The sequence below is a fragment of the Sciurus vulgaris genome (assembly GCF_902686455.1).
Source record: "Sciurus vulgaris genome assembly, chromosome: 10".
In the NCBI taxonomy this organism is placed as follows: domain Eukaryota; kingdom Metazoa; phylum Chordata; class Mammalia; order Rodentia; family Sciuridae; genus Sciurus; species Sciurus vulgaris.
The window spans coordinates 3,404,812-3,431,831 of record NC_136470.1 but is presented as its reverse complement, the minus strand read 5'-3'; the positions used below and the strand labels follow the sequence as shown (position 1 = coordinate 3,431,831).

Genomic DNA, 27,020 nt, shown 5'->3' with positions numbered 1-27,020 from the left:
GAGAGGAAGGTGAGGAGGGAGAGGAGGGAGAGGAGGGAGAGGAAGGAAGAGGAAGGAAGAGGAAGGAGAGGAAGGCGAGGGAGGCGAGGGAGGCAAGGAAGGAAGAGGAGGGAGAGGAAGGAGAGGAAGGAAGAGGAAGGAAGAGGAGGGAGAGGAAGGGAGAGGTAGGAGAGGAAGGTGAGGAAGGAGGAGGAAGGAGAGCAAGGAGAGGAAGGAGAGGAAGGAGGAGGAAGGAGAGCAAGGAGAGGAAGGAGAGGAAGGAGGAGGAAGGAGAGGAAGGAGGAGGAAGGAGAGGAAGGAGAGGAAGGAGAGCAAGGAGAGGAGGAAGGAGAGGAAGGAGGAGGAAGGAGAGCAAGGAGAGGAAGGAGAGGAAGGAGGAGGAAGGAGAGCAAGGAGAGGAAGGAGAGGAAGGAGGAGGAAGGAGAGGAAGGAGAGGAAAGAGAGCAAGGAGAGGAAGGAGAGGAAGGAGGAGGAAGGAGAGGAAGGAGAGGAAGGAGAGGAAGGAGGAGGAAGGAGAGGAAGGAGAGGAAGGAGAGGAAGGAGGAGGAAGGAGAGGAAGGAGAGGAAGGAGAGGAAGGAGAGGAAGGAGAGGAAGGAGAGGAAGGAGGAGGAAGGAGAGGAAGGAGAGGAAGGAGAGGAAGGAGAGGAAGGAGAGGAAGGAGAGGAAGGAGGAGGAAGGAGTGGAAGGAGGAGGAAGGAGAGGAAGGAGGAGGAAGGAGGAGGAAGGAGAGGAAGGAGAGGAAGGAGAGGAAGGAGAGGAAGGAGGGGAAACGGGCGTGGTGGGCGGCGTTCTCGTGACAGGCCAGGCAGGCGATCTTCCTCCCTCCATGGCTCAGGAGCACCTGAGTCTCTGGCCTCACACAGACTCTTTCAGTCCCCAAGCTTCACCCTGCTCTAGGGAAGCGTTGGAGGCCAGCAGCCATGGCAATGTTGGAAGCACCGAGGTCACTGGGTTCTCCCCCGGGAAGGTCCCTGTTGCTGCCAGGGCTCGTCATGTGGCACGGTCCAAGGTTCTGCCGGGCACCCTTGCTCTTTGGGGCCCGTCAAGAACACCTGCCTCTTCCCAGCGCCTGTCTTTGCACACTGGCCTGAGCTGCCAGTAGGCACCACGTGATGTGCCCACCACAGATGTGGGTGGGCAGCAAAGCCTTGCCCAGCATTCTGGATCACTGCATGACCGTTTCCTGAAGGGTTGGCTGCATAGAGCTGGAGCAGCGGACTTGGCCTCAGCCTGGGCAGCCAGGACCTACAGCCGATTTGCAGAGGACCAAGGTCGTCCAGAGCCGGCCCCCACAGGCAGACGTTGGGAGCGATAGAGATGCCCACGGACACTTTTCCTCTGGCAGGGCCTCCGTCACCCAAGCGAGAATGACATGCCTCTCACCCCTGGTGCCTTTGCCTCAGCACCTCGTCTCCAGACAGCTGCAAAATGCCAGACTTTCCCCTCTGTCCCTGCCCTGGAAACGGGCATCAGAAAAGGGACCAGGTAGTCAGCACACGTGACTGCGACCTCTGGTCTGGACCCTCTTCCTCCCGTGAGCCTGACTGCAATGCAATAATAAGTCACATTATTTGATTTCAACTTTAAAAATGTAATTACAAAAATGAATGCACAGCCACACAGACCATTTGGAAGCACGGAGAAGATGGAAAGTACCCCAAAGCCTGCCACCCAGGAGCAACCCCAGCTAGTTGTCTTCTGGTCTACACCCAGGGCGGGCTTTGTATAAAGAGGACGGTGGCCCAAGCAGGACTTTCTGTCCTTCCCTCTCACCACCTGGCAGATCCACCCAGATGTCTCTCGTGTCAACAGGTATTACCCACTGCCTGTTTGGTAGCCTCAGATGGCTACCTTCCATGGACGTAGTAGTGCTTATTACGCAGTCTCTTGTTGCTTAACATTTAGTTGTTTCCAATTTTTTATCATAAGTAATGCTGAAAATCACAAGGGACAAACACTGCTACCCACGAGTAGGATTACGTAGTCAGAGTAACTTCTGGGAAGTGGAGCCAGGCATCTTGCCAAGGCTCACCATGTCCAGGACACCCTGGTTCTCACGGTCCCCTCTATGGGCTCAGCATCTTGGCAAACGCTTGTTCCTTGGGCAAGTGCAGGACGCCACGGGACCAGGAGACCCCACGGACTTCCCGTCCCTCTGTGCTGACAACTGGGGCGCTGGAGGAAGGAGGCAGCAGGGATGACACCACAGGGCAATGGGTTCCACAGTCCCCAGGGCGTTGGGTGTTGCTGCCTGAACAGAAACCTGGGAGTCAGATCACCTGGGCAGCCAGGTGCTGGTTTCATGGTTGGCCTTGATTTGGGCAAGGACGGAGATTCCTGACTTCTGACCAAGTTGGAGGCATCGGCTTTTCCCTGATGGCAGGGAGGGGATTCCCAGTAGTCCCCAAAGCCAGTCGCAGAGCCTGGACTGAAATCACCGCTGTGGATCAGGCAGCCGCGGCAGGGGCCAGATTGGGGCGTGGGCTGTATTTTCTAATTTTCATGAACTTGTCAGCTTAGGAGAGCTTTAGGTTTACGGAAGAGGGGCGAAGGGGGCACAGAGCTCCCTGCACCCCACTGAGCTTCCTCTACCACGACATCTTGGGTCACTGGGGTGGTTTGTCCCAGTCAAGGCGCCGAGCCTGGGACCCCGTGTGTTAGCTGGATTCTGCTGCCCGCCTGGCATTGCCTTGCTTCGTCCCAGGAGCCCCTCACCCTTAGTCCTGGCGTCTGCTGGGCCTTGAGGCCCTGGCTGTTGACAACACAGATGAGGCAGGGAGCCCGCCTTCCCTCTGTGGTCTCTGCAGACGTCCATTCTCATACTCCAGAGCCATTGCTGGCCCGGCCCTTTCTGGGACCTAGGGACATTAGTGTCGCCCCCTGGATGCCAAGGAAATGAAGGGCCAGCTGGGGCAACTCGGAGAGCAGGGCGTTACTTCAGCAGTGCGAGTTCCACAGCGAGAAGTGGCAGTGCCAGTTTCTGGGTGCAGAGAGCTGGGGGACCCTCGTGCATTAAGAGCTCCCGCTACCCCTGCTCCGCCTTGGCAGACAAAGGCTGGCCACCAGAGAGGTGTTCCCAGCAGCAGGGAGGGACACCGTCTTCTGTTCTGCTGCAAAACATCTACAGAGCCCCATGAGGAGGGACCGTGGAGCACAGCCCCTCAAGGCGTCCCTGGGCTCGGTCGGTCACCGGCCTCCCCACCTTCATGGGGACATCTCCAGAGCCTGAGCCTGGTTACCAGTGGGACTCATGGAGCTTCCTGGCACTGGAGAGGACTGGAACTGCACTCGTGAGAGTCCCATGGGCCACTGGTGAGCACACAGAGCTTCCAGTGCATCTGGGTTGAACCACGTTGGATGGAGCAGCACCTGCAGGTGACCCGGTACCTGCCCCTGGGGTGCTGAGCATGGAGAGCGCCGAGCTCCCAGCCTTTCCTGGCACCGACACTGGGCCTCTGCTGCCCTCCACCCCACGCTCATCCTCCTTGGGCTCCCAGCTCAGACGTCTTCCTCCCAGTAACGAGGCCCTTGCCCCCGGCCTGGCTCCACCTTTGGGGCTGGCTGGAGAGTTCTGCGCCGCTGCCCACGGCTCTCCCTGGGCATTGATGTGTGTCCGCTGTCTCCTGGAGCTCACCCCAGCTCCAGGGTCTCCTCTTCTCCCTCTCATGGTTTCCCGAGGCTGGAATGCCATCTCCCTGGGCTCCTGGCTGGTTCCCCTGTGGGACCTGGATGTACTCAGATAGCTGCAGCCCTTGCTAAGACCTCTAGAAGCCCACCAGGGCTGCCCCTGCCCCACTACTGAGCTCCTGGTCCCCAGGACCACCCACCTTGCAGGTGACTCCATCTGTCCCTGGCCTCACACCCCATCATCCCTGTCCCCCCGCAGCTCACTCCATCCTGGCGGATCCCACATCTGCCTGGAAATATACCAAGCTGTGTTCATAGGGAACACACACCATGCCAGTGGGCCTTGGGCTCAGCAGCCAACAGCCTCAGCTGACCCTGGAGTGACAGGGTGGTGTGTGTGCACTGCTTGGTGTGTTTCCACACCGGTATCCAGTAACTTGTCAGGCTTCACGTGTACAAGGCTGGACCCTGAGGTCCTGGCCACTCTCCCTGCAGCCTCTCCAGCTGAGGACCTGAGACAGGTGGGTGCCAGGTCTGCAGCCTGGGAGGGTCCCGGAGGCTTCTCTCCCTTACACCACTCCTCCCGCCTGTCTGTTGGCACATCCTGGAGAGGCCTGTAGCTGATGCCCTGTCTGACCTCTTCGCCTTCTCTGCCACCGGCCTCTGCATCCCTTCTGAATCATCGTGACAGTCTCCCTCCCTGCTGAGGCTGCCCTAGCAGGCAGAAGGGCCACCACCACCTGGACCAGCTCTTGCCATGTGCCCCCAGGGGGCAAGAGGGCAAAGGGGAAGGCACAGACATGGGGGCGACTTCTCGGCTTTTGTCCAAAGCTGAGAAGTGGGCTGGAGAGTTTCCAGGCCTCTCGGGGTTCCCGCAGAGCCAGGCAGCTAGAAGGTCAGGCGAGGTCAGGGTCAGAGCTGGCCAAAGTAATGGGAGGGCCTGGGGGCACCAATAGTGTCCCCATTATCACTGGATGACCCAGGGCCCACACTCACACATAGGAAGGGTCTCCGCCCCCACTGCGCCTCAAGCCAGGCCACGGGACTGGCCTCTCCTTTGCGGACCAACACTCACTGCCTTCTGGCCTCAGGGTTGGAGTCTGCAGGGCTGCTCCGGGCTGGGCGCGGTACCTCCCGCCTGCACCTTCCCTGACAACCCCCGGCCCTCCCTTATCCTGAGGCTCTGCTCCTACGTGACCTTCTGTAGGTTCACCTGCAGATTTGGTTCCCACTGGAATCCAGTCCTAAGGGCAGGACTCTGTCTTGGGCCACAGCTGGGCCAGACACTGAGCGCGTGCCTGACCACAGTAGGTTCTCAGTAGATGTTCCTTGATTGGATTGAGCAAGTGGGTGAACTATAAGCCACGTGGGGTCCTGGAAGAGGGCCGTAGAGCCTCCATCCCCGGACTCCTGAAGAAAAGGAGGCCCCAGGACCTCTGCAAAACTGCCCTGGCAGCCCAGCAAATTCCTGCAACAGGGCTGGAGGTGGTCCTGAGCCCCAGCCTGGCTCCGCTAGGAACAACGGGAGGGGTCCAACTCTGCACACAGTGCCCGCGGCTGGCCGAGGGCCTTTTAAAAATCCTCTATGGTTAATTGTCTCCTTTCTCCTTTCCCACAGCCCTGAATCGGTCTGGGGAGTTTGCATCAAGGCCTGGTGTCTGTCCGACCGCAGGGCCACAGCCAGGCACCTTGCAGTGCAGCTGGGACACTGACTGCCCTGGGCTGCAGAAGTGCTGCCCCTGGTCAGGGGGCCACCACTGTGTGGCCTCCGCACCCCACGGTAGGGCTGCGGGAGGAGGGTCCCACGAGGAAGGGGTGGGAGTGCGGGCGCGAGCAGCAGCAGCTGATGGCAGGCGAGCGGGCTCCTCCCGGGGTCTGCTGGCTGGAGCGCTGGGGAGGGCTGGGCCCTCAGTGCCCTGGAGTGGGGAGACCCTCCAGCAGGCAGGGACCAGATCTCCTGGCAGCTGCAGGTGGGCTGCCCCACGGGAGGCTAGGCTGGCTGCTCGGCAGGGGTTTCAGCACCCCGAGTCCTTCTCCCAGCACAAGGGCAGGTGCTAAGTGGCCATGTCTGCAGATCTGGAAAGTTCTCTCCTGACTGGGGGTTGTGTACAAATATGTAGAAGAACCACATAAAACATATACTGTCCTATGGGCATGGCGTACAGCCATAAAGCAAGAGTGTGAAGGGTATGCTACGTGCTCACCACACCACTGAACCGTCTTGGCTTCGGTCCTGTTTCACACATAGTGCTATGTGGTGCATTGGGTGAGGCAGGCATGTATCATGCTAGCTGATATTAATGCTATAAAGGTAGAGGTATAATGGCGCAGTGCCGATGATCTGACACGCCAGTGCAGCGTGGTGCTGAGGAGGGGCACTGCAGCCTGAGTCCCTCTTCAGGTCCCTCTGCTCTGGCTCCCAGGCCTTCTGACCTGGTTAGCCCCCCACAGGCTGGGCCCGTGGTCCTTATGGCTATTGTGAGAGAGAGGAGCAGTGGGCAGGCGATTCATGGAGGGAAGGGTGTGTGAAGGTTGGCCTCCCGCCTTCCAGCCTTCTGTCCCACCCCACCACAGGGGCCTCTGATGGCCGCCCTGCCCTGGGTCCTTCCTTACCAGTATTTGCCTTCCAGATGCAGGTGCCACTCCAGGGAGGAGCCAGGTGAGCTGGTACAACGTGACCGTTCTGGTGAAGATGGACTTCGAGGACCTGCAGCGTGTGGACCCCAGGATGCGAAACCACACTCGCCTTCTGTACTCCTTGGTGGGTGGGAGGTGGAGGGTGCTGAGGGTGGGCTGGCAGGGGGCACCCTGTGAGTGGTCCCCAAAAGACCGACCCTGAACCAAACTGGAATTCACAGATTAAAAATACCAGCTTCAAGCTGGGCCAGTGGCCCACGCCTGTAATCCCAGTGACTGGGGAGGCTGAGGCCGGAGGATCATGAGTTCAAAGCCAGCCTCAGCAACTCAGTGAGGCCCTAAGCAATTTAGCAAGACCCTGCCTCTTAATAAAAAATAAAAAGGTCTGGGTTGTGGCTCAGTGGCTAGGCGCCCCTGGGTTCCATCCCTGGTACCAAAAACAAAAACAAGACGCCAGCTTCAGAGAGACGCAACCCACCTGCCATCAAACCACGCACTCAGGGCGCATCACTGGCGGGTTCTGGCACTCACGCTTGCCAGCTGCGCCTTGAGGTATAGGGCACAGAACGCCTCCACTCGGGAAGGCCTGTGGATGAAGCAAAAGGCCCCACCATTGTAGGGGATGGAAATCCAAAATCAGGGTGTCGCTGGGGCTGGTTCCTCTGGGGACTGCAGGGGCTCCCGCCCTCCTGGGCTTGTGTGGCCATCTTCTCCAGTGTCCCTTCACCCCGCCTTCCCTCTGTGTGTCTGCCTCCAGGCTCCAGCTTCCCCTGCTGATGAAGACACCAGGCATGTGGGACTGGGGCCCACTTAATGAGCGCGCCTTAACCAATCCCGTCTCCTAATAAGGGCAGGGGTGCTGGGGTACATTTGGGGGGACAATTCAGCCCACCTCCACTGTTGGTGTAAGGCCTGTGCAAGTCTAGTTTGCAGGGCATTCACAGGGAGGATCCCAGCAATAACTGTCTTGCTGCAGCTCTTTTCTGTAGAGCAGAACGGGTGTGTGCATACTCCTCCTCACCACGGGCTCCTTGCCTGTCCTCTCCATTGGGTGCTCTGATTCTGGTTCCAGGTCACCAGTGCCTTGCAGCCACTGGACCCTGCTGTGCACTACCTGAGCTCAGCCAGCCAGGACCCCTCCACCACGCTGTCATGGCTGCTGCTGGGTCTGTCTCAGCTGCTGCCGGTGGCCAACATCTCTGCCCTGCTGGATGACATTGTGAAGCGTGTCTATGAAGTGGTCAACATCCAGGTGCAAGGTCGGTCCTCTCCTTGACCCAGTGGCCCAAATGCAGGTAGACTAAGGCCAGGACCAGTCCTGCACACTCGAGGGGAGGGGTCCCGGTGTCCAGGGGCAGTGCTGGGTGGTGGGGCCTATCTGCAGCTCCTTTGCAAGCCAAGCTTAAACTCAGGTTCCCAAGCACAGGTTTTGAGACCTCCCTCCCCGCCTCTCCGCCGAGCCTTCCCTCCTCCTAGCAGGCTTCTCCTTCCATCCAGGGCCCTCAGTGGGAACCCCAGGGCTCTCTCCAGGAGAGTGCTTTTCCAGCTCCTGGGCCTCCTAAGGCTCCCTCTGGCCTCCTTCCCACCTTTGACAAGGACATCCTTGCCCAGAAGTCTCTCTCAGCAGAATTGTGCACAGCTGAGTTTTCACTTGCTGAAGCACACAGATGTGGCCTTGGTTCCGGGGGAAAGTGCAAGGTGTTTTCTGTTATGACAGAGGTTGGCAACCTTGTTCTGAAAGGGCCACAGGGTCAACGTGGGCCACGTGGTCTCCGTCAGCCGCCCAACTCTGGCCCCACAGCATGGAGCAGCCGCCATGGCATGGGGACAAGTGGCGGGGGCCAGTCAAACACTTTCTGAGGCAGGAGCAGGCAGGAGGGCACAGCTCACGGTCCCTGGGCCACGGGGTTGGTCTGTGATGCTGAAGGTCAACACGGAGGCGCCAGGGTTGGGAGCCCGTGAAAACCCCAGGGATGCATTACCTTTCTGGCAAGGCGTGGATATCCTTGAGAACCAAGCCAGGCTGTCTCAGTGACACAATCCAAGTGCTGCTGTGTCCTGACCGTGCCCTCCACTGGCAGTCACAGGAACACACCTGGCCAGCAAGAGGGCTCACTCGCCAGGCTGTGGACCTACTGCAGGACATGGATTTGACTGGGTGGGTGGGAGGGTTTAAGGAAGAAGGTTTTGTTCTGGATTGAATCCTGAGATGGGGATGGTTCTATGACTGGGTATCTCAGTAAATCTCCCCTATGGGTTGTGGAGAAACGGCACAGAGTGGCTTTAAATGGAAAAGAGCTGATGATCACAGGATGCACCAAGAGAAGGGGGTCTGTGCGTTGTGGGCGACACATGAGCTAACCGCTTAGAGACTCCAGTAAAGTGGCCTGGCTTTGCCTCGCTTTGCCCTGGGCACAGAGTGGCCTTGACCGAGGTCATTGTTCCGGGTGTTGGTGTCTGCCCAGGAGGAGGATGACAGGGCCACTTGGGTGCCAGGCCCACCGAGGACAGCCAGGGCTGCTCCAATTCTCTTTCTCATTCAGAAAACTGCCTATCACGTGATTTATCCGGGGGTCCATCATTCCATGACCACTCAGACTCAGCCCGACACTGAAGCACGTGCTCTGGCCGCAGAGGCTGCCCAGGGTTCCAGCTGCCTGGTGAGGGCAGCAGGAAGGACGTGCCTGTGGGGGGAGAGTGATGGGCTCTCGGGACGCCCCCTTCCACAGATGTAAACGAGTGTGCCCACCGCGAGCTCCACGCCTGCTCTGGAGAGCAGCTGTGCATCAACGCGGAGGGCTCCTTCCGGTGCGTCCGCCCACAGGTGTCGTCGGCCTTGGCTCCCCGGACGCCCAACCCTGCCGGCGAAGGTAAGCCTGGGCTCCACCAGCAGCCTGTGAGAGGCTGGGGTCTCGGCGGGAGGGTCTCCGCTGGCTCCAGGCACAGAATCCTCGCTGTGCTGTTGGCCACCCTGGTCTCCAGCAGCCACTCTTGCATTCGCCCTCTGATCTGGCAGATATGCGTCCAGTGCACCCACCTTGCCGTGGGCCCACAGGCAGCGGCCGCGCTGGAACCTCCTGGAGGCCGGCAGGTGTGGGCTGGTGTGCATGGGCTGGTCTTGAGTTGCTGGGGAATGAGGGCGTGACTGAGGCTTACTCTGTGACCAAGGCAAGAGCTGGCACTGTCCCTGCCTTGGTATGGGCACCTAGAGGCAGAAAGTGGGGTGGGTGCTGGCAGAGATGAGGAGGGAGAGCCTGGCTCAGTTCTAGTGTCCCAGGTGCTGGGCTGTGACTGGCTTCTGCCAGCCCGGGGCTTATGGGAAGAAATGACTGTACACGGTGGCCTCCCCTTATCCTTGGTTTCGCTTTCCAGGGTTTTCAGTGACCTGTGATCAGCCACAGTCTGAAATAGTAAGCAATTCATAGATTTGAAATGAAGAGCTTTTCTGAGTAGCGTGATGAACTCTGGCGCCTTCCCGCTCCATCCCGCCCAGGACGCGAGGCACCTCTCCGTCCTGTGTATCCACACTGTATGTGCTACCCACCCGTTCGTCACCTGGTGGCCATCTCAGTTCTCAGGTCACCTGTCACAGCACTGCAGTGTTTGCGTTCAAGGGATCCTGCTGTAACAGTGTAGAGTGACATCACAACACCGTGTCACTCCCCTGGTGTGACAGTGTAGAGTGACGTCACACACCTGCATCACCCCCAGTTCATCCAATGTGGCATTGTGCCTTCTCACCTCATTCCAAGAGGGGTGAATACAATACAGCCAGGTATTTCGATGGAGAGAGAGCACATTCACATGACTTTTACTATCGTGTATTGTTAAAGTTGTTCTGTTTTATTATTTATCTCTTACCACCTTGGCTCTGGAGCAGGAAACCCCATTTCCATTGTGCTTGGACCCCTTCGGTACCTGACTATCCAATGGAGCCCTTTAGAGAATGTGTCTCAGTGTATAAATATGTGGGCCACAGAGCAAAACACAACCAGGATTTCACACCCCAGGGGGAGACAGTAGTCCCAGCCACGCTGTCCCCTGCCCCTTGCAGGGTGCTCTGCCAACTGCTCTTGCTGGACTGGGCTTGGTGTTCCTCCCCGACTGCCCTTCCAGAGGACTCCAGGAGATGGGTTCCTCACCCTGCAGAGTGGGGCTTGTGGGCAACCCCAGCTTCCCTGAGGGGTCACCTCTAGGGTCCACTGTGGCTGGTCTTCCTAGCAGCCCCTCACTGCCCCCTTCCTCCCAGAATCACCCCTTCCTGCCAATCTCTCCCAAATCCACTGCTTGCATTGGGAAGCTCATGTCAGCTGCAGTCTGGCCACTGGAGCATACCGTGGTCATTACACGGGATGGAGCAGAGAAGCCAGGGCGTCCTCGCCTTCCTCAGTGGCAGATGCCCCTGAGTGCTGTGAGCCCGTGTGCCTGACTGAGAGGTGGCATTTCCCTCTCTCCCCTGCAGCCTGGGGAGCACGTCATTCAGTTCCAGGCACAGAGGGACACCGAGCATCCCCTGGGGTTTAGGAGGGCTGCTTAAGCGTACTGGACCCTGTAAGAACGTGCCAGGCATGGCTGAAGCCCTCATGGTGGCAGGGGAGGCAGGGGAGGAGGAGCAGAGGTGCAGCCTGTGTCTGAGGCCGGAGGCAGGACCCAGGGCTGCTTGCCATAGACGCTGCCCACGTGAGGGAAGACCCTGTGCACCTAAGTGCCTCCCCCTGGTCCTCACAGGATTGCACTGGCCAGAGGGTGCCCTGAGATTGTGACCTGTCTGTCCTGTCTGAGGGCCACTCTACTTTCCTGTAGGGGCTGATGCTTGCCATGGCGGGGCCCAGGGTCAGTCCTCCTGTGCTGGAATGTTCTACCCACAGCCAGGCTAGGGCGTCTGGGGGAGGGCCCGTCTCCTCCTCGCTGCCAGACACGTCCTGGCTCTGGGGGAGGCAGTAGAGTAGTCCTGTGCCGCTCGCCTTCCAAGAGTGTTGTCGGGGACGGCTTCGGGGTGTGGCCCTTACACAAGCTCAGCTGGGCTGCTACATGCCCTGGGTTTTGTGGTACAGCTTCTGAAGTATGTGTGATCTGTTGTTGACCAAATGAAAGGCACAGCTGCGTTGGTCGGTTCAATTAAAGGGAAGCTGGAAAGGTAGCCATTCCTAGGATCTCTGGGCGTCAAAACGAAACAAAAAAGGAGCCCACCAAGCCAGCCATGGCAACAAAACCCTCCTCCACCACCGCAGCTCACCACTCCGAGGGTCGGGTCAGAGCTGCACACCGCTCTCCACACAGAGGTACCCAAGACTCGTGTGGAAGCTGCGGTGTCCTGGTGGTGGACCCCAGGTTGAGAATCCCTGCTTTAGCGAGAACATGGGTTGGGATACAGTTATTTTTACTCTGGGCAGTTATCTGGAAAAGTATTAGGCTCTGTTCACAGTTAGTAACGTTGTGAGCTGACGTCCACCAAGCTGGCCAGGATGAAGCCGTGCCAGAGGCCGCCCAGCCTCGCTTTCCTCCCAACAGGGCAGGACAGACAGCTCCAGCGTGTCCAGATCAGAGTCAGAGCAAGTTCCAATTGCATATTGCTAAGGAAACGGCATGTGTTTTAAATTTAGATGCTAATATGAATGAGCAATCCCCTGGAATGGCTAAGAGGTTCAGTCCTTGGAAAATACAGCACAAATCTCAGATATTTTCTTGTGAAATTCGTCACCCAATTAATGACACACGAGGCAGCTGGATTCTTGCACTTACCAAAACCCGTAAGGAATAGCCTCGGTCCACACCTAATGTTCCAGGAGTGTGGTCCACCTTGAGGAAGGTCCCTCTCCCAGGCCTCCATTCTCAGCTGGAGCCTACCAGCTTTCCAGCTCCATGAGGAGAGGCTTCCTGAACCCAGGCTTGGCAGGCAGAGGGGCCAGGGGCAGCAGCAGCAGAGCGAGCAAGGAGTGGCAGCCCAGGCTCGCCCCAGCCCGCGCTCCTGGCTCCAGCCAGCTTTCCATGCGAGTGCTCAGGATTTCAGCCCTGATCTCTTCTCCCTGCTTCTGCATTCACCAGGGTCGGGTGTCAAGTGGGCAGGCCCAGGGAGAAGATGTGGCTGACACACATGGCGGAAAGGCTGTGTCCCCAGCGCATGTTCCTGAATGGCTGGAGGGTCAGGACTGCCTGGAGGAACAAAAGTCCAGACTCACAGACAGGAGTCTGAGAGGAGGGTCAGGTTCCAGATGTGCTCCCAGCTGTGGGGCGGGGAAGCCAAGGAGCCAGGACCCTTGGTGAGCCGGGAGGTTGCAGGACCCGCATTGCTGGGGTCCTCAGATCGTGCACGGAGTCGAGAACTGAGTGGTATTTTTTAGGGCCACATTTTAAGAGGGACCCTGAAAAACTAGAATAACCAGAGGAGGGTGATGGCTAATGAAGGACCCCAAACCCAGGTTCCAGGGGTTTATCCTAGAAGAGAGAAGACCATGTGCAGGAGTAGCTGTAGTTTTCAAATACCTCGAGGGGGACCTGCAGAAGCAGAGCTAGCCTCAGGAAGTTAGGAGCTGGTCAATTAGACAGCAATTCTCTCCCCAGTGTGCTCTGCCCAGTAGCGGGATGGTTGCCTCAAAATCTACCTGAAGCAGAGTTAGGATATGCCTGAGTGTCCTGTGGCTGCTGTGACAAAGTGACACAAACTAGGTGGCTTAAACAGCAGGCGTGTGTCTCTCAGGCTTCTGGAAGTCTGAGGTGCCAAACAGGAATCACTGAGCCCAAGCAAGGTTGGGTAGGGCTGTGTTCCCCGGGGGCCTGGGGATAGTCCCTTCCTGCCCCTCCACCGCTGCTGCCGCCAGCATTCCTTGACCTGTGGCCACATCTCCAGCCTTCACAGCCTTCAGTTCTTCCTCTGCTATGGCTTCATGTGGCTCCTCTTCTGACTGTCAATCTCCCTGTGCCTCTTGTAAGGACACTTGCATGTAGGGCCACCCTGGGCAATCCAGGACACTCTCCCCATCTCAAGACCCTCAGCTTACATACATCTGCAAAGACCCTTTTTCCGAATTAGCGTTCCAGAGAACCTGTCAACTTCTCAAGACAGTAGCCGGCATAAGCGAGAGAACTGTCATGTCAACAGCTTTGCCACTTACTGCTTGACGCTTCTGGGACTCTATGAGATGGCATCACAGAAGAGCCTCAGCTGGGATGGTGGCCAGGGGTATGTGGACACCACGTCTGGCACACTGACAACTTGGACAGAGTGTGGCGTGCATGTCATCGGGGCTACTTCATGAGCTTGGAACTGGGAGTGAACTCACACCTCCTGACTGTCCCTGTGGCCCTGTGGCTACTGCCTTTGGAGGCTGCCTAGGGTGGACACTTCCTTAGGCCTGTCTGGCATTGCTGTGGCATCCCCTGGTCCTTTCCTGTGTCTGTGTCAACGTGGGTGTGGAGTAGAAGCTCAACAAACCTGGAGCATATGACACTGCCTATGTCGTTGGTGGAGAGAGGTTGAACGTGGGCAATTGCAAGTTCCGCAGGGCAATGCGTGGGAGAAGGAGCTGCAAATGTCCAGGTAGTGTTGGCCTCGGGGCTGCCTTTCTTTGGATGGGAAGGGATTCTTTTTCTCCAAGTGCTCATCTGAGTACAGAAACGCAGTAGCTGCCGTTAGACAACCTTCAAAGTGCCAGGTGTGCAGACTCCACCCAACAATCCAAGAACACCCTGGCTTTTTAATAACGCCTATTAGGAAAGGAACCACGTGCCATGTCAGACCTGCCCTGCCTCAGACCTCTTCCCAACACCAGCCTCTGGGTTCTTGGCAAACATTCACATCATCGCCATTCCGCCCTGCTCAAGGACACTCTTAGAGGACACCTCAGGGTGGCCCACAGTAGAGAGAGGCACCCTGTCACATGCTAAGTGTGATTTCCAAGTGGCAAGAAGGAGACAGGAACTGTGGCTGCTGGAGCCTGGCCTGGGCCCCGCTTTCCTGTTTGTCGGGTGCTGGGCCGGCACCCTGTCCCCCACCCACCTAGAGGCAGAAGCACTCAGTGCACGTCTTGACTACCATCAGAAAGGGCCGCAGGTTCTCAGAGAAGGAGTTGCAGCCCTTCCTGGGTCCTGGGGAGAGACGTGTGCTCCCGAGGCGCAGATGGGCGAGCAGCAGTGGTTAGAGGCCGGCTGGGTTCCAGAGGCCATGGAGCGGGGCCGGGCCACACTGTCAGGCCTCTCGGGGGAGCACGCTCTGCTCCTCCTGCCACAAAGGAAGACGTCATCAGGAGTGAACCAGCTCCACCTTGGCTTCTGTGACCAAAACGCAGAAAACCACAGGGTGGCCCAGTAAAGGAAGAGTCAGGTCTTTTTTAAAACTACGCTTCCTGATTCTAGGACTGTCGTGAGGAAGCAGTAAGAATCTGCATGGATGTCACTGATCCCGATCCCAGGTGGGGGCCAGGGAGGCCTTCCAGCCCTCTGTACCCACCACTTGGAGGTGGACCTGAGAGGCTCCCTAGGGCATGGCCACACACAGGACTGTGAAAGGCAGCCCGGTGCTCGGCTGGAAGAAGGAGGCAGCAGGACCACGTCGCGGGACCACGTCGCGGGACCACGTCACAGGACCACGTCACGGGACTCTGTCTGGGCACTAAGCTTGATTCTGGGCTTCTTGGAGCCAAGGCCAAAAGGGAAATGGTTGTACTGGTCTGTTGTTTTTACTGGGAAGAAGCATCGGCTTGTGTTCACAGTACTTCTTCACAGTACTAGAATATGTGCGTTGAGTTCTCACACAAAGGACTTTGAGGGGCCACGTAGTTTGAAATTTTTTTTCTTTACTATGGTTTTACAAATTTTTTTTTCTAAGTTTCCTTTTTTTTTTTTTTTTTTTTTAATGGAACTAAAATGTTGACCTGAAAACCTTGGTGCCTTGCCTACAGGTCACCTACTTTGGATGTAATTCCTATTCTCAGAGTCTGTGGACAGCCAGACTTTCCTCCCCAACACAGCTTTAATTCTAGCTGAGTTTCAGAAGAGATGTTATTGGCGCGTTGGTGTTCGCTCCCTGGAGCTGGGCTTTCCATAGGACAGAGTAAAGGGGGGTGAAGCGGATTCCACCAGACCCCGTGGGCCAGGTCCTGACCCTGATGGGACCGTGGAGCCCGCAGTGATCAGCGGGAATCAGCAGGCTCGCTGTGAGTCCGCGTGGCCCGCGGCCCCGGGGGGATGGAGGCAGGCTCACAGCCGCAGCCCTACAGCCTTGCTCGGCGCTGCCTCACTGTGGACGGTCCCCACGGTGCTTTGACATCTGTTAACCACTGATTCGGTATCACCAAAAGTCACACGACGCAGAGCCATTGGTGGTGCAGACAGATCACAGCGTCTTGGGGCTGGGGCCCTCTAGCATGGCTCAGCAATGGGGGTCTGTGACTTGAACCTCAGGTTTCCCTTTGCTTTTTCCTTCCTTCATCTCAATACCCAGCACCTTGAAGCAATCTGGAACTGCCTTCCAAAGTTCCTGAAGGGCCTGGATCCTTCATGGGAAGTTTCTGGAAGGAGAGCATTGCTGTCTCTTTTTTGAACCAACAGGTTTAATTCATGGTTGGGAAAAATGCCAGGTGGCCCTGCATTGGGCCACTGGACTTAGTGTGGGCTGATCGGAGGTGGGGCTTCTTGCCTGCCTGCAAGATGGACCACCCTCCCTGAGGCTTGTGCACCACCCCTGACCCCATGCTACCCTAGATTGTCCTCCTATCTGTGACTACATGGCCCTCAACGTCACCAGCAGCAGTTTCCGGGTATCCTGGAGTTTGAATTCCACCCAGAACCACACCTTTCACGTCCAGGTCCAGCAGGGTGAGCTGGTGCTCAGAGACACCTGGACAGCGACCTGGTCCTGGAGGTGGCTGGGCTGGAGGCCGGCGTGCTGTACGGCGTGAAGACCAGCTACCAGGGGTGCGGGGCCAACGTCTCTGCCTGGCTGACCATCAAGACAGGTAAGGCATGGGCCAGAACCCCATGCAACCTCGTGGACTTGTCTTGCTATCCCAGCCCTGAGGTCCCAGCATGTCACATTGCTCCTCCTTGTGCCAGAAGTCACCACCTAACTGCAGCTTTCTCTGCCCCGCAAGCTTCACAGAGCTTGGCAGCCCTGCATGGGCTCCCCTGCTCCCCTGCGGCTCTCATCCAGGGCTCACTCTGACATCTGAGAGGCACCTGGGGGTTCTCTGAGGACCATTCTGTGGCCCATACGAGGCCATCAGGTAGACAGGCAGGGACGGCAGCTGGGGGCATGCTAACCTGCTTCCCCACACTTGCTCCCACCATCGGACTAGCAGCTCGCTCAGGTCTCCACAGCCAAGTGTGCCCCGTTTCCCATGTGACACACAAGCATGCTAACAGTGCCCCCACCCCCGTGCTGGGAGGAAATGTTTCCCCCAATTTCAGGCGACGCATTCACAGCTAGAACTCCAGCGTCAGGAGGTGGCTGGTGTGGCCGTCCAATCTACCAGGTGTCCTGCCCACTCTGCTGCTTGTCCTCACCCTGGGGGTCACAGTAGCATGCAGATCTTGGTCTGGCTAGGTGTGAGTGGCGGGAGTTCCCCCCAGGCTGGCCTTTGCGGCTGTGGGCTGTGAGGTGAGGAGTGCCGGGGGCTCCGAGGCATCCTGTTCCTGTGTCCCACGTGTGCCCTCAACGTAGAGCAACAGGGGCCCAGGCTGCGGGCCAGGCTCAGGGCATGGTGCTGCATAAAGACCCTGCCAGGGTCTGTTTAGTGCCCAGAGATCCAGGCAATGACAGCAACTATGACCGTGGACGGATGAGCAGCCCTCCATGACTCAGCCTACACCCTGATTAAACAGATTCGGGTAACCCCCGAGCTAAGTCACCCAGCATGCAGAACACAAGCCCTTGGCTTTGCACAGGGTCTCAGTTTCCCAGGGCCTGCCCCGTCTCTCCAGGGGTCAGGGAGGCTCTCTATTCCCCTGGAGGAAACCGAGGCCTGAGAAGTGGTCACCTACTGGAATCTTCCAGTCCCCCTGTGTGTCACCTCCCATCCCCACCAGTGCTTCACACTTCTTCCAGCTCATCTGGGATGTGCCACCTGTGGCCACCCTCTGGGGTGCCAGCGCTCTCTCCACTGGGGCAGATGGTAAGAATTTGCAGCTCCACTCTCATGAAAACATACCTAGGTTCCCACGCTAAGGATAGGTCATTTGGAAGATTCTAGAAGACTCCTGAATAGCCAACCTCTTCCACTCTCCAACATTTTCTTTCTTTCTTGGTGTTGCAAAATGCCTTTTGTCAGTAGAGCCCCGCTAGGGTGCTCTGTTCACTTTACGGTTCATTGGCAACGTGGCCTCCAGGCCACCTGCACATTAGGTGGGCGTTACTGCAGCAGCAGTCACCCAGAGCCTCTGGGTGCATCCGGCTTCCAAGCCCTCGGGGAGGCTGAACGTCCTCAGGGCTCTGTGACTGCCTTTTGTGATGCTGACCAGGCACAGGCAGGAGGGGCCGTGTCGAGCCCGAGAACCAGGGCCACAAGCACACTGGGTTCTTGCTCAGATGGGGATTTCCAGGGGCCCAGCCTGGAACATGAAGATGTTCTGGGTTTCAGTTACCTGCAGTCAACTGCGGTCTCAAAACATCAAATGGAAAAATTCTACATTTTGTAAGTGTTAAATAACTTTTGTTATAGCATGTTGTCACAATTCTTCTATTTTATTATTAGTCATTGTTTCATCTCTTGCTCTGCCTGATTTGTAGAGTAAACTTTATCATAGGGGCGTGTGTGTGTGTGTGTGTGTGTGTGTGTGTGTGTGTGTAGAAAAAAACATGCTGTCTCCAGAGTGGGATGCCATCCACAGCTTCTGGTGTCCACTGGGCATCTCAGGAGGCCTTGCCTTGGGTTAGGAGTCTGCTCTCAAAACCTCAGGGAACTTTCTGTGCCCTTAATCCTGGTGTGCCAGGTGATGGGCTGTGTGATAACCCTGTTTGTCCCAAAGCTTGCTAACCAAGCTGAGCCAGGGTGGGGTCAGCTGGCAGCTGTCAACACTTAGCAGGACCCAGAGCGGCAGCAGGGCCCATTTCCAATGCTCCTGACCTTCTGACTGTGCATGTGGAGGTCTTACTCTCATGATAAATAAAAGTGACGTATGTCACACTGTCCCGTCTGGACTATTTTTCCCAGCATCAGAGCAACTGCAACCTCCCTTGTTGATGATGGTTTGTGCAAGATGGAGGCAGGACTCTCAGCACTGAAACCTGGAAGGTTCCAGCAACGGGGCCAGTTTATCACCCAAAGTGTTGGGGGCCTGGGTGGGGATGCCGCAGAGGACTGGCTGGGCCTTGTGGTTGTGAAGAGGGCAGAGGGAAGCAGCAGCCCCCTGGGTAAGGATAGTTGGAGGGGCCTTCCTACCCTCCAGGAGCTGGTTGAATCCAGTTCCTGTTGCTGTGGACTGTGGGGTTTGTACCTGACTCTTCAATGTCCCTGTTCTGGCCATAAGTGTGGCTTATATCAGTAAATTCTTTTACTTCAGTGCAGATATAAACACAGTACATCAAATTTCCCAGTTTGACTATTTCAATCTAAGGTTCATGCCTCAATCTATTTTCAAAAAACTTTCCTCTTCAAAAAGTAGTCTTTAGGAGCTGGGCTGTGGCTCAGTGGTAGAGCACTTGCCTGGCATGTGTGAGGCACTGGGTTCTATCCTCAGCACGGCATATAAATAAATAAATAAAATAAAAGATCCACTGACAACTAAAAAATATTTCTTTAAAAAGTAGGCTTTATAGAAAACTGACAGAGAAGCAGGTGCCTTCGAACCACAGGGTTTCAGCTACTCTGCTTCACTGTCCGTCTCAGATGCCCAAGTTTATGGAGTTACAATAAAGATCGTCAACCGCAACTTGACGGAGCAGCTACTCGACTGCAGCAGCACGGAACACAGGAACTTCTCTCGGCAGCTGCTGCGTGAGGTAAAGACGGCCCCAGACACCTCGCCTGGGGTCCTCTGGGCAAGGACTACCCCCGGTGGGCAATACGCCCAGCTCCTCCCCTGTGGTCATGGCAACCTCACAAGTCACTGCTGCCTCAGGCGGGCCATGGCCACCTCACAGAGTAAGGACTTACCCCATCCCACCCTGCCCCCATGGGGTAGTTAACTTAGATATCTGACCAATCTGTCTTCAGAATCTGTGCATTGATCAAAATGTCTATACCACCTGATCACACAGCGGGATCTGCTGTTGAATCTGTCTTCTTGCAATGGTGTGGATTTACCAGCCAACACTTACCAACCGTCTCCACTTCCCTTCCTCCTTGTGGCTAAAGGAAACATCAGGACACGGCCTGGGGAACTAACCCAGTGTTAAATACTATCTATCCACAGATGTTGAGCTGGAGAATAACAGGCTTAATAAACTACCAAGAATTATGAAAGGGCTGAACTTTTACCTTTCTTGTAAATGAAAGGCTGGTCTGCCACAGGGTCATGAGTGCTGTTAGCAGACAAGAGATCCCTGGGTCAAAGACAGAAACTTGTTACTCCCAGAATGGCAAGCAGCCTGAGCATCGTGTTGGGCCCTTTGGGCTCTGCTGGGTGTGCAGGTGGATGATGCACATAGAGGGGATCCAGGTCAAGTGAGGACCCCCACACTTAGGGAACCCAAGTCTTTTATAATAGGCTTCAGTCAAACATGCCTAAGCCTTTGCTTCAAAAGGAGACGTTTCTTTGTTATCCTGGACAGTAAACAGGGCGTCCTTTTCTCTAGAGGAAGCCACTATCCCTATGTCCCAAGGCTGCTCATGAAATTAACATCCTTGGAAAGACAGTCTGGAACAAAAGGGCAGTTAGTGCCTCCATTTGCAGAATGTGGAAATTGAAGAGACCCACAGACTGTTACCTCCCAGCATCCACCTGCAGGAGAAATTAGCTTTCGAAGGCTCTCAGAAAACTCTCTTTTTCAATGTTAATTTCCTTGTACTCACAAGAACTGAGTGGCAGAAGGTAGGTTGGTGTCTTCCTTGCTAGAACATAGGCAACCTGGAGCTCCTGGAGCTGTCTTTGTATTTTCTGGAGATACAGCCCAGTAATAAGGGGCACAGCTCCAAATAGCCATGGGGATGTTTCCTTGGTGATTCTCCTCTGTCAACTAGTCTATCAATCAATCTAACAGTCTGTCTCTCACCCACATATGAAAATTACCTTCACACCAAACTTCAGAACATCCAGAGTGGACTGTTCATCTGAAGCCACAGGGCTAGGAGCGTGATGGTAGTGGTCGCAATGGGTTCTCCAAGACCAGGTCAGGCTCAGCTGTCTCAGGGAAAGCCTGGTAGGGGTTCTACGAGCTGAGAGAAGTTTCTGCTGCCATGTCTGAGCACTCTGTCCTTTTCTTGACTAGGTTGAGAACTCCTTTCCACCAGCAGTTTCTGACCTATACCGACGTGGGAAGCTCAGAGTACAGATCACATCTCTCCAGGCAGGAAGCTTGGTAGTGAAGCTGAGACTCATAGTACAAGACCCTGAGTTTCCAGTGGCTGTCTCCACTCTGGCTCCCATGCTCCAGCTTCTGTCTTCAAGCACAGTGTTCCAGATCGACCAGCAGGGGACAGTAGTACAAGGTATGTGTGCTCGTGCTTGGACTGAGCTGCCATGATGTCTCTCCAGCATGGATGTAGACTAGGCAACCTTATTTAGAGTCAACCTTTCCCTTATCCAAAAGGTAAATAAAGTAAAGGAGAGCAAACGCTTATCTGTGTTCCTCCACAAGAGCCAAGGCCCAGGACCAGGTCCCCCACTCTGTACCCCACTTCTCATTGCTCCAGACAGGAGAAGGAACCCAGGGAAGGCACAGAGACAAGGCTGATTCCCTCTGGATGGTTCCTCTTGTTAACTACAGGTCCAGAATATTGAGGAAAATGGGACTGGGGGTCCACATGGGCACAGGGAATGGGCATTCCCTGTGTCTGGTCAGGGACTGGCATTGTAGGATGTCTGTGGAAGCTCCCCTGTGGGCCTATTTGATTAGTCTACATGTCATTTCATTTTATGTAATGTCACCTTGAAGCAGAAGTGATGAAGACACACAGAGAGAGCATCATAAAGAGAGATGGAGACAGACAGAGATAGATAGAGAGCCTCACAGAGATAGAGATAGAGACAAAGACAGTAGTAGATACAGAGACAGAGACAGGGAGAAATGAAGACATAGACATGGAGACAGTGAAATAGAGACAGAGAAATGGAGGCAGACACAGAGACATAGTCAGAGACAGAGAGAGAGAGAGAGAGAGAGAGAGAGAGAGAGAGAGAGAGAGAGGGTGAGGGTGCCAACTTTGAGTCTGGCTTTGCTGTTCCCCAGCAGGGCCAGGCCCCGACCCTGCAGTGGGACACAGTCTCGACTCCCCACACCTCAGCTGGGCTCCACCCATGGAATGGAGTCTCCCCGGAGTCCCCCAGTGGTTGCTGGGCCTAGCAGGTAGCAATATCCCCCTTGAGTTCAGTGGTGGGCGGGCTGCCCCAACCTTCCCCTGACCAGGAGTGCAGGGGGCATGGCATCTGTACTTGGAGTCACTCCTGGTGCCCTGTGCTTAGCCTGGGGGTCTCTGTTCAGGTGGTGCCCTCAGACGGACGTGCTGTAGTGGCCCTTGTACCTGATAGGGCCCTGCCTGGCTGGACTGCGGGGCTGAGGACCAGCAGTCCAGATGATTCAGCCCTGCCTCCCTGACGTAAGGACCATGGCCAGGCTACTCCAGATCTTGGTCAAAAAGGCTTTGGGTGTGAGGGATGTAGTGGTCTGAACGGTGCCCCCAGGAGTCATGTCTGTTTGGAACTTCAGAATATGACCTTCTTGGAATAAGTTCTTGTAGATGGCATTAAGGCAAGGAGCTCAAAATAAGATCCACCTGTGGTTAGATTTAGGGTGGGCCCTAAATTCTAGGACAAGTGTCTTCATAAGAGGCAGAAAGCAGAAAAGCACACAGGCAGGGAGGGGGCCATGGGAAGACAGTGGTTGGAGGGACGCACCGCAGCACAGGGACCTCTGGAGTCCGGAGAAGCTGCCCAGAATGAGTTTAGCCCTGCCGACACCTTGATCGCAGGCTTCTGGCCTCCAGAACGGGGAGAATGAATTTCTGTTGCTGGGAACGTCCCAGTTTATGATACTTGTTATGGCGGCCGTAGGAAACAGGTAGGAAAGAAGACATGCCTTGCGTTTCTGATGTTTCACAAGGCAGTTGAGAGTATCCCTGCCACCTGTCCCCTGAAGTTCCAAGAGCCCTCAGCTGCTGCTCAATGCCCACAACAGTGCTGCCGGGCCAGCACTTCCAACCTGGGCGCCACTGTGAGACGCCCACCCCAGCCGGCTCGTGGGTCTAGTGATGACGGGCCTCAGGCTGTCTTGGCAGGGGGAGGCAGCCTGCCTGGACAGACTTTGACTCAGGAACCAGTGGCTTCCCTGGACACTGGAGCAGCAGAACCACTATGGGGTACAGTCCTGTCCCCGGGAAGCCAGAGCCAGCTGTGGGGATTGGGGTCCCTCCCTGAGAGAGCCCCACCTTCTGGGACAACACCACGTGCTCCTGGGAGGAGGGAGCCGCCTCTGCTCAGGTGCATCAGGAAGCGATCCTGGCAGCAGGGCTGGACCGTTCCAGGTCACTGTGGATTGCTCGCTGCCCTTGGGTCAGCGTGTCCTGATGCTGGAGGTGGACAGGAGCTGCATGGGATCGTTGTGCCCTCATCTTTGCCCTTAGCACATCTGCCCTGAGTCTGTGGCTTCCTGGGCAGGGCGTTGGACAGGAGCAGCCCATGGGTGCAAAGCCCCCTGGCAGCTCTTACTGCAGCAACCTGCCTCTCCCTGTGCTGGGGAGCCAGCTTACACTTAGTGTAAGACTGAGTTAAACTGCCCACGCCTTGCTCTGAGCTTGTCCGTGAGCCGCCAGCTGGGGGCAGCGAGGCCAGGTGAGTCACTGTGCACTCCAAGTGACTGTCTGGATGGTCACCTCTGCTTCATGGCCTCTCCGACCCCAGCCTCGGTGGCTCAGTACAGTGGCCTGCAGGCTGGAGGCTGGGTAATGCTTCAGGAAGGCATGTGGCATGATGGCAAAGTCACCCTGAGGGCCACGTGTAAGTAGCTGTCACAGCAGGCGAACATCTGGTTGACCCCTGGGGACGACCTATCTGGGAAGACAGCACGAAGCAGAACTGGGACCACAGTGAGAGCCTCTGAGCTCTCCCAGCCGCACGGCTGCCAGGAACCACGCAGTCCCTTTCCTTGGCCTCGGTCCCAGCCATGGCGGAGCTCTCTGGCAGGCTGGGCCATCGCCTTCCGGGAACCTCTACCTGCAGCTTGCTGAGCTTCATGGGCACAGGGCCGAGGCCCTCCTGCTCTGTTCCGCCACTCCCACCCGGGGGGACCCGCTTGCTTCCTGGTCTGGGCTGCTTTTCTAGCAGAAGCAGCTCCTGTCAGAGTCGTCCTGGCCAGCAGGCCCCCATCCCCAGCTGACCGCTCAGCCCAGAGGCTTCCCTGAGGGCAGCGACCTGCAGAGAGGGTTCTGGACTGAAGGACAGACATGCAAGGTTGTGGAGAAACTGACCCCAGCTTCTCCTGGCCAGAATCCAGCATGAGGGCTTTGCGCCTTCAGGTTTCCTCGACGCCGGTGAAGTCTGGTGTCAGAGCACGCAGGACCACGTTCTTTACTAGGGCAGGTTAGAGGTGGGCTGGCGGTCCCCAGGGAGACCAGAAGCAGTGGAAACAAGGAGGTGCGAGACAGAGGAGGGAACGGTGATCCTGGAGTGTTCTCCGTTTTGACTTTTGGCCTGGCAACAGTACTGGCTGACCACTGATGGGGAGATGTGGGGCGACCTGGTCTCAGGAGCAGACGGGGGATGACAGGATGGACCAGGACCCAGGACTGTTGCTCTTCCTTGCCCGAATCAGAAGTTCAGGGCTTCCCAGTGACATGGGACCCCGCGCGGGGTCTCTGGGGCACGGGTGGGAGGGGCTCCCGAGCCTGCTGAGACCCTGGGTGCTCCGAGATGGTGCAGAGTCCACATCGTGCGTGACGGGAGAGCTCCAGGTTCTGTTGTTTGCCGTGTCTCGGTTGAAGCATGAAGCATTAGGGACTCCACTGGAGGAGGAAGCCTCCCGCCACTTGGGGTGAGAACAAGGGATATCCAAGCGGAACCCATTCACGCCTACGCGAACCAGCCACCGTTCCCCGCCCGTCCCAGTAGGCCAGCCCCAGTGAAGGCCAGCAAGGCTGTCGGTCCGTCCTCGCATCCACTTATCAGGTTGGAGGTCAGGCTTCCGAGGGGCTCTCATGCGGTGCTTGTTCCTGGGCACTGGCACCCGGGGTTTGGCGGACTCTGCCTGGCCCCCAGGAGAAGAGTCAGGGCGCCTCTGGCCACCGTCCGGCCGGCTCCTCACTGGCTCCGTCTTCTCTCCCTGCAGACTGGGACGAGTGTGCAGACGGCTCCCAGCACGACTGCGCCCCCACCGCTCGCTGCATCAACCTGGAAGGCTCGTACACCTGCCAGTGCCACACCTCCAGGGACGCCAACCCCTCCCGGGCTGGCCGGGCCTGTGAGGGTGCGTGTCCCCAGCCCCGCTCTGGCTGCAGGAGGGGGGCAAGCTGATGCAAGTGTCCACGAAACAGTTTAAGTTTCTTTTAAGATCAGAAGAAAGAAAATAAGACGATGGTTCATGTATAAAACAACGAGTCCAGCTGAGTTCTGTCCATCTCTGTGCCAATGCAGTTGTAAAATATGATTTTAATAGGTTTTTATGAAGGGGTACAGAAACCCACCAAAGTCGCCAGGAGCTCCTGGGAAGCCTCAGAGGGTGTTGAAGCCCAGGTGAGCTGGAGAGAGGTCTGTGGGTCCTCCGAGCCCTGCTCCTCCACAGCTCGGCCCCAGGTCTTAGTGCAGGGGCACCAGAGTCCTGAGCAGGGAGGCAGGGGGAGCCACCTGCTGACTTCAGACGCTGTGATTGACTTGCCATGTCTGCCCTGGACCAGGGTGTGGGCAGTGGAGAGGCCCAGCCACGCTTGACACCACGCTGAGGCCTGTGTAGCAAGAGGAGGAGCAGGAAAGGCCCCTGGGAGAGCACTTTGTGTCTGTCCTGCCCGCCGAGGTCCACGTAGCTCGTCTCCCACTTCCTTATTTATCTAATGTCCAGCAAGCAGTTGACAGCAGCGAGCACTAAGTCCCACACTGAGTGCAAACTGGGGGACTGTCCCGTTGCCCCAGAGCCCTGGGGAGCCAGCTGCGGCTTGCGAGCACTAAGCCCTGCCTTCGGGCCCTGGGTCTGCAGCCCCAGGTGGCTGTCTGCTTGCTTGTGGGGTCTCAGCTTCCTTTTCAGGGCCCACCTTGCCTTCTGAGGGCCAGGGAGCTTGCTGATGGGCTCCTTGAATGCCCGTAGAGCCAGCCTGTGTCTCCCTTGGGGTCTCTGGGGAGGCAGAGCAGTCCTGTTGGGTGGCTGTGCTACTCTCCAGGAGGAATCTGGGCTGTGGGAGGAATGGGTGGGCTTTGCTCAGATGTTTCTGGTGTCTGATGGTGGATGTGTCTCACAGGTGATGTGGTGAGCCCCACCGGAGGTGAGCCGTCTGCAGCAGCAGAGGTGACAGCAGGTGACGTGGTGAGCCCCACCGGAGGTGAGCCGTCTGCAGCAGCAGAGGTGACAGCAGGTGACGTGGTGAGCCCCACCGGAGGTGAGCCGTCTGCAGCAGCAGAGGTGACAGCAGGTGACGTGGTGAGCCCCACCGGAGGTGAGCCGTCTGCAGCAGCAGAGATGACAGCCCCAGCTCTCTGCACAGGGGCAGCCGCCCTTGGCCCAGAGACTCCCACACTGTCCCTCAGTCCCAGGCACCCATGGGACAGCCTGGCAGCAAGCCAGGCCCAGACCCCAGGACCCCCACCCAGGAGAGGGGGCAGTGTCACCGTCAGGATCCACAGGAGCAGCACAGTGCAAGGCATGGAGGAGGCGGCGTCCAGCATGACCCCGGGCCTGGGGACTGGCCGGGGGAGCACCGGCACCTCTTCCCTCAGGAGTCCTGGGCCAACCCATGGCTCCCCTCAGAGGGACGCAGACAGCCCACTGGACACCCCCGGACAGTTTCTGGGGAGCCCCACCGCGGAGCCGCTCTCCTGGCCTGGCCCTGCGGAGCGCCCCCCTGGCCACATTGTGTGGCACAGCAGCCCTCCCCCGCAGGGGACGTCTCTGAGCGCCACAAGACTGCAGAACGAGGACCCTGGACCTTCCCCCTCTGCAGGCCTGCCGTGGACCCCTATCCCTGCCTCCCTGAAGGGCCCTGTCTGTGGTGAGTTAGCTGAGGAGGGAGACCTCAGTGGGGGCTTTCAGCCCATGTGCATTGAGGTGACCGAGCTCCTAGAGCCTGGTGTCCCAGCCTGCGGAAAATGTAGGGCAGCCTCTCATCTTGTGCAGGAGGAGACCAGCCCAGAGCAGTGCGGCCTCAGTGGTAGTGTGTGGTCTCCTTAGGAAGAGAGATGCCTCCCTGCCTCCAGCCCGCCTCCCCTCCCCTCCCCCCCTCCTCCACTCCCCCTCTCCAGCCCTCCCCCTCCTCCCCTCCCCCTCTCCAGCCCTCCCCCTCCTCCCCTCCCCCTCTCCAGCCCTCCCTTCCCCTCCCCTCCCCTCTCCTCCCCTCCCCTCCCCTCCCCTCCTCTTACCTCCCCTCCCCTCCCCATCTCCAGCCCTCCCCCTCCTCCCCTCCCTTCCCCCTCTCCAGCCCCCTCCCCCTCCTCCCCTCTGCTCCCCTCCCCTCCTCTCGCCTCCCCT

General features: G+C 57.4%; 1 protein-coding gene across 1 annotated transcript in view; it reads left to right on the top strand.

The window, feature by feature from the left end:
- Positions 1-3,251: 3,251 nt before the first annotated feature.
- UMODL1 (uromodulin like 1) overlaps positions 3,252-27,020 on the top strand; it is a gene marked incomplete at its 5' end in the record, with an annotated part of 45,123 nt that continues 21,354 nt past the window's right edge. The window contains 14 exon segments of the mRNA XM_079155067.1: positions 3,252-3,313; positions 4,398-4,533; positions 4,720-4,831; positions 5,247-5,408; positions 6,259-6,389; positions 7,338-7,524; positions 8,995-9,135; positions 15,965-16,111; positions 16,114-16,218; positions 19,087-19,199; positions 20,628-20,847; positions 24,678-24,815; positions 25,912-25,968; positions 26,047-26,544. Coding sequence (XP_079011193.1) covers positions 3,252-3,313; positions 4,398-4,533; positions 4,720-4,831; positions 5,247-5,408; positions 6,259-6,389; positions 7,338-7,524; positions 8,995-9,135; positions 15,965-16,111; positions 16,114-16,218; positions 19,087-19,199; positions 20,628-20,847; positions 24,678-24,815; positions 25,912-25,968; positions 26,047-26,544 — 2,209 coding nt within the window.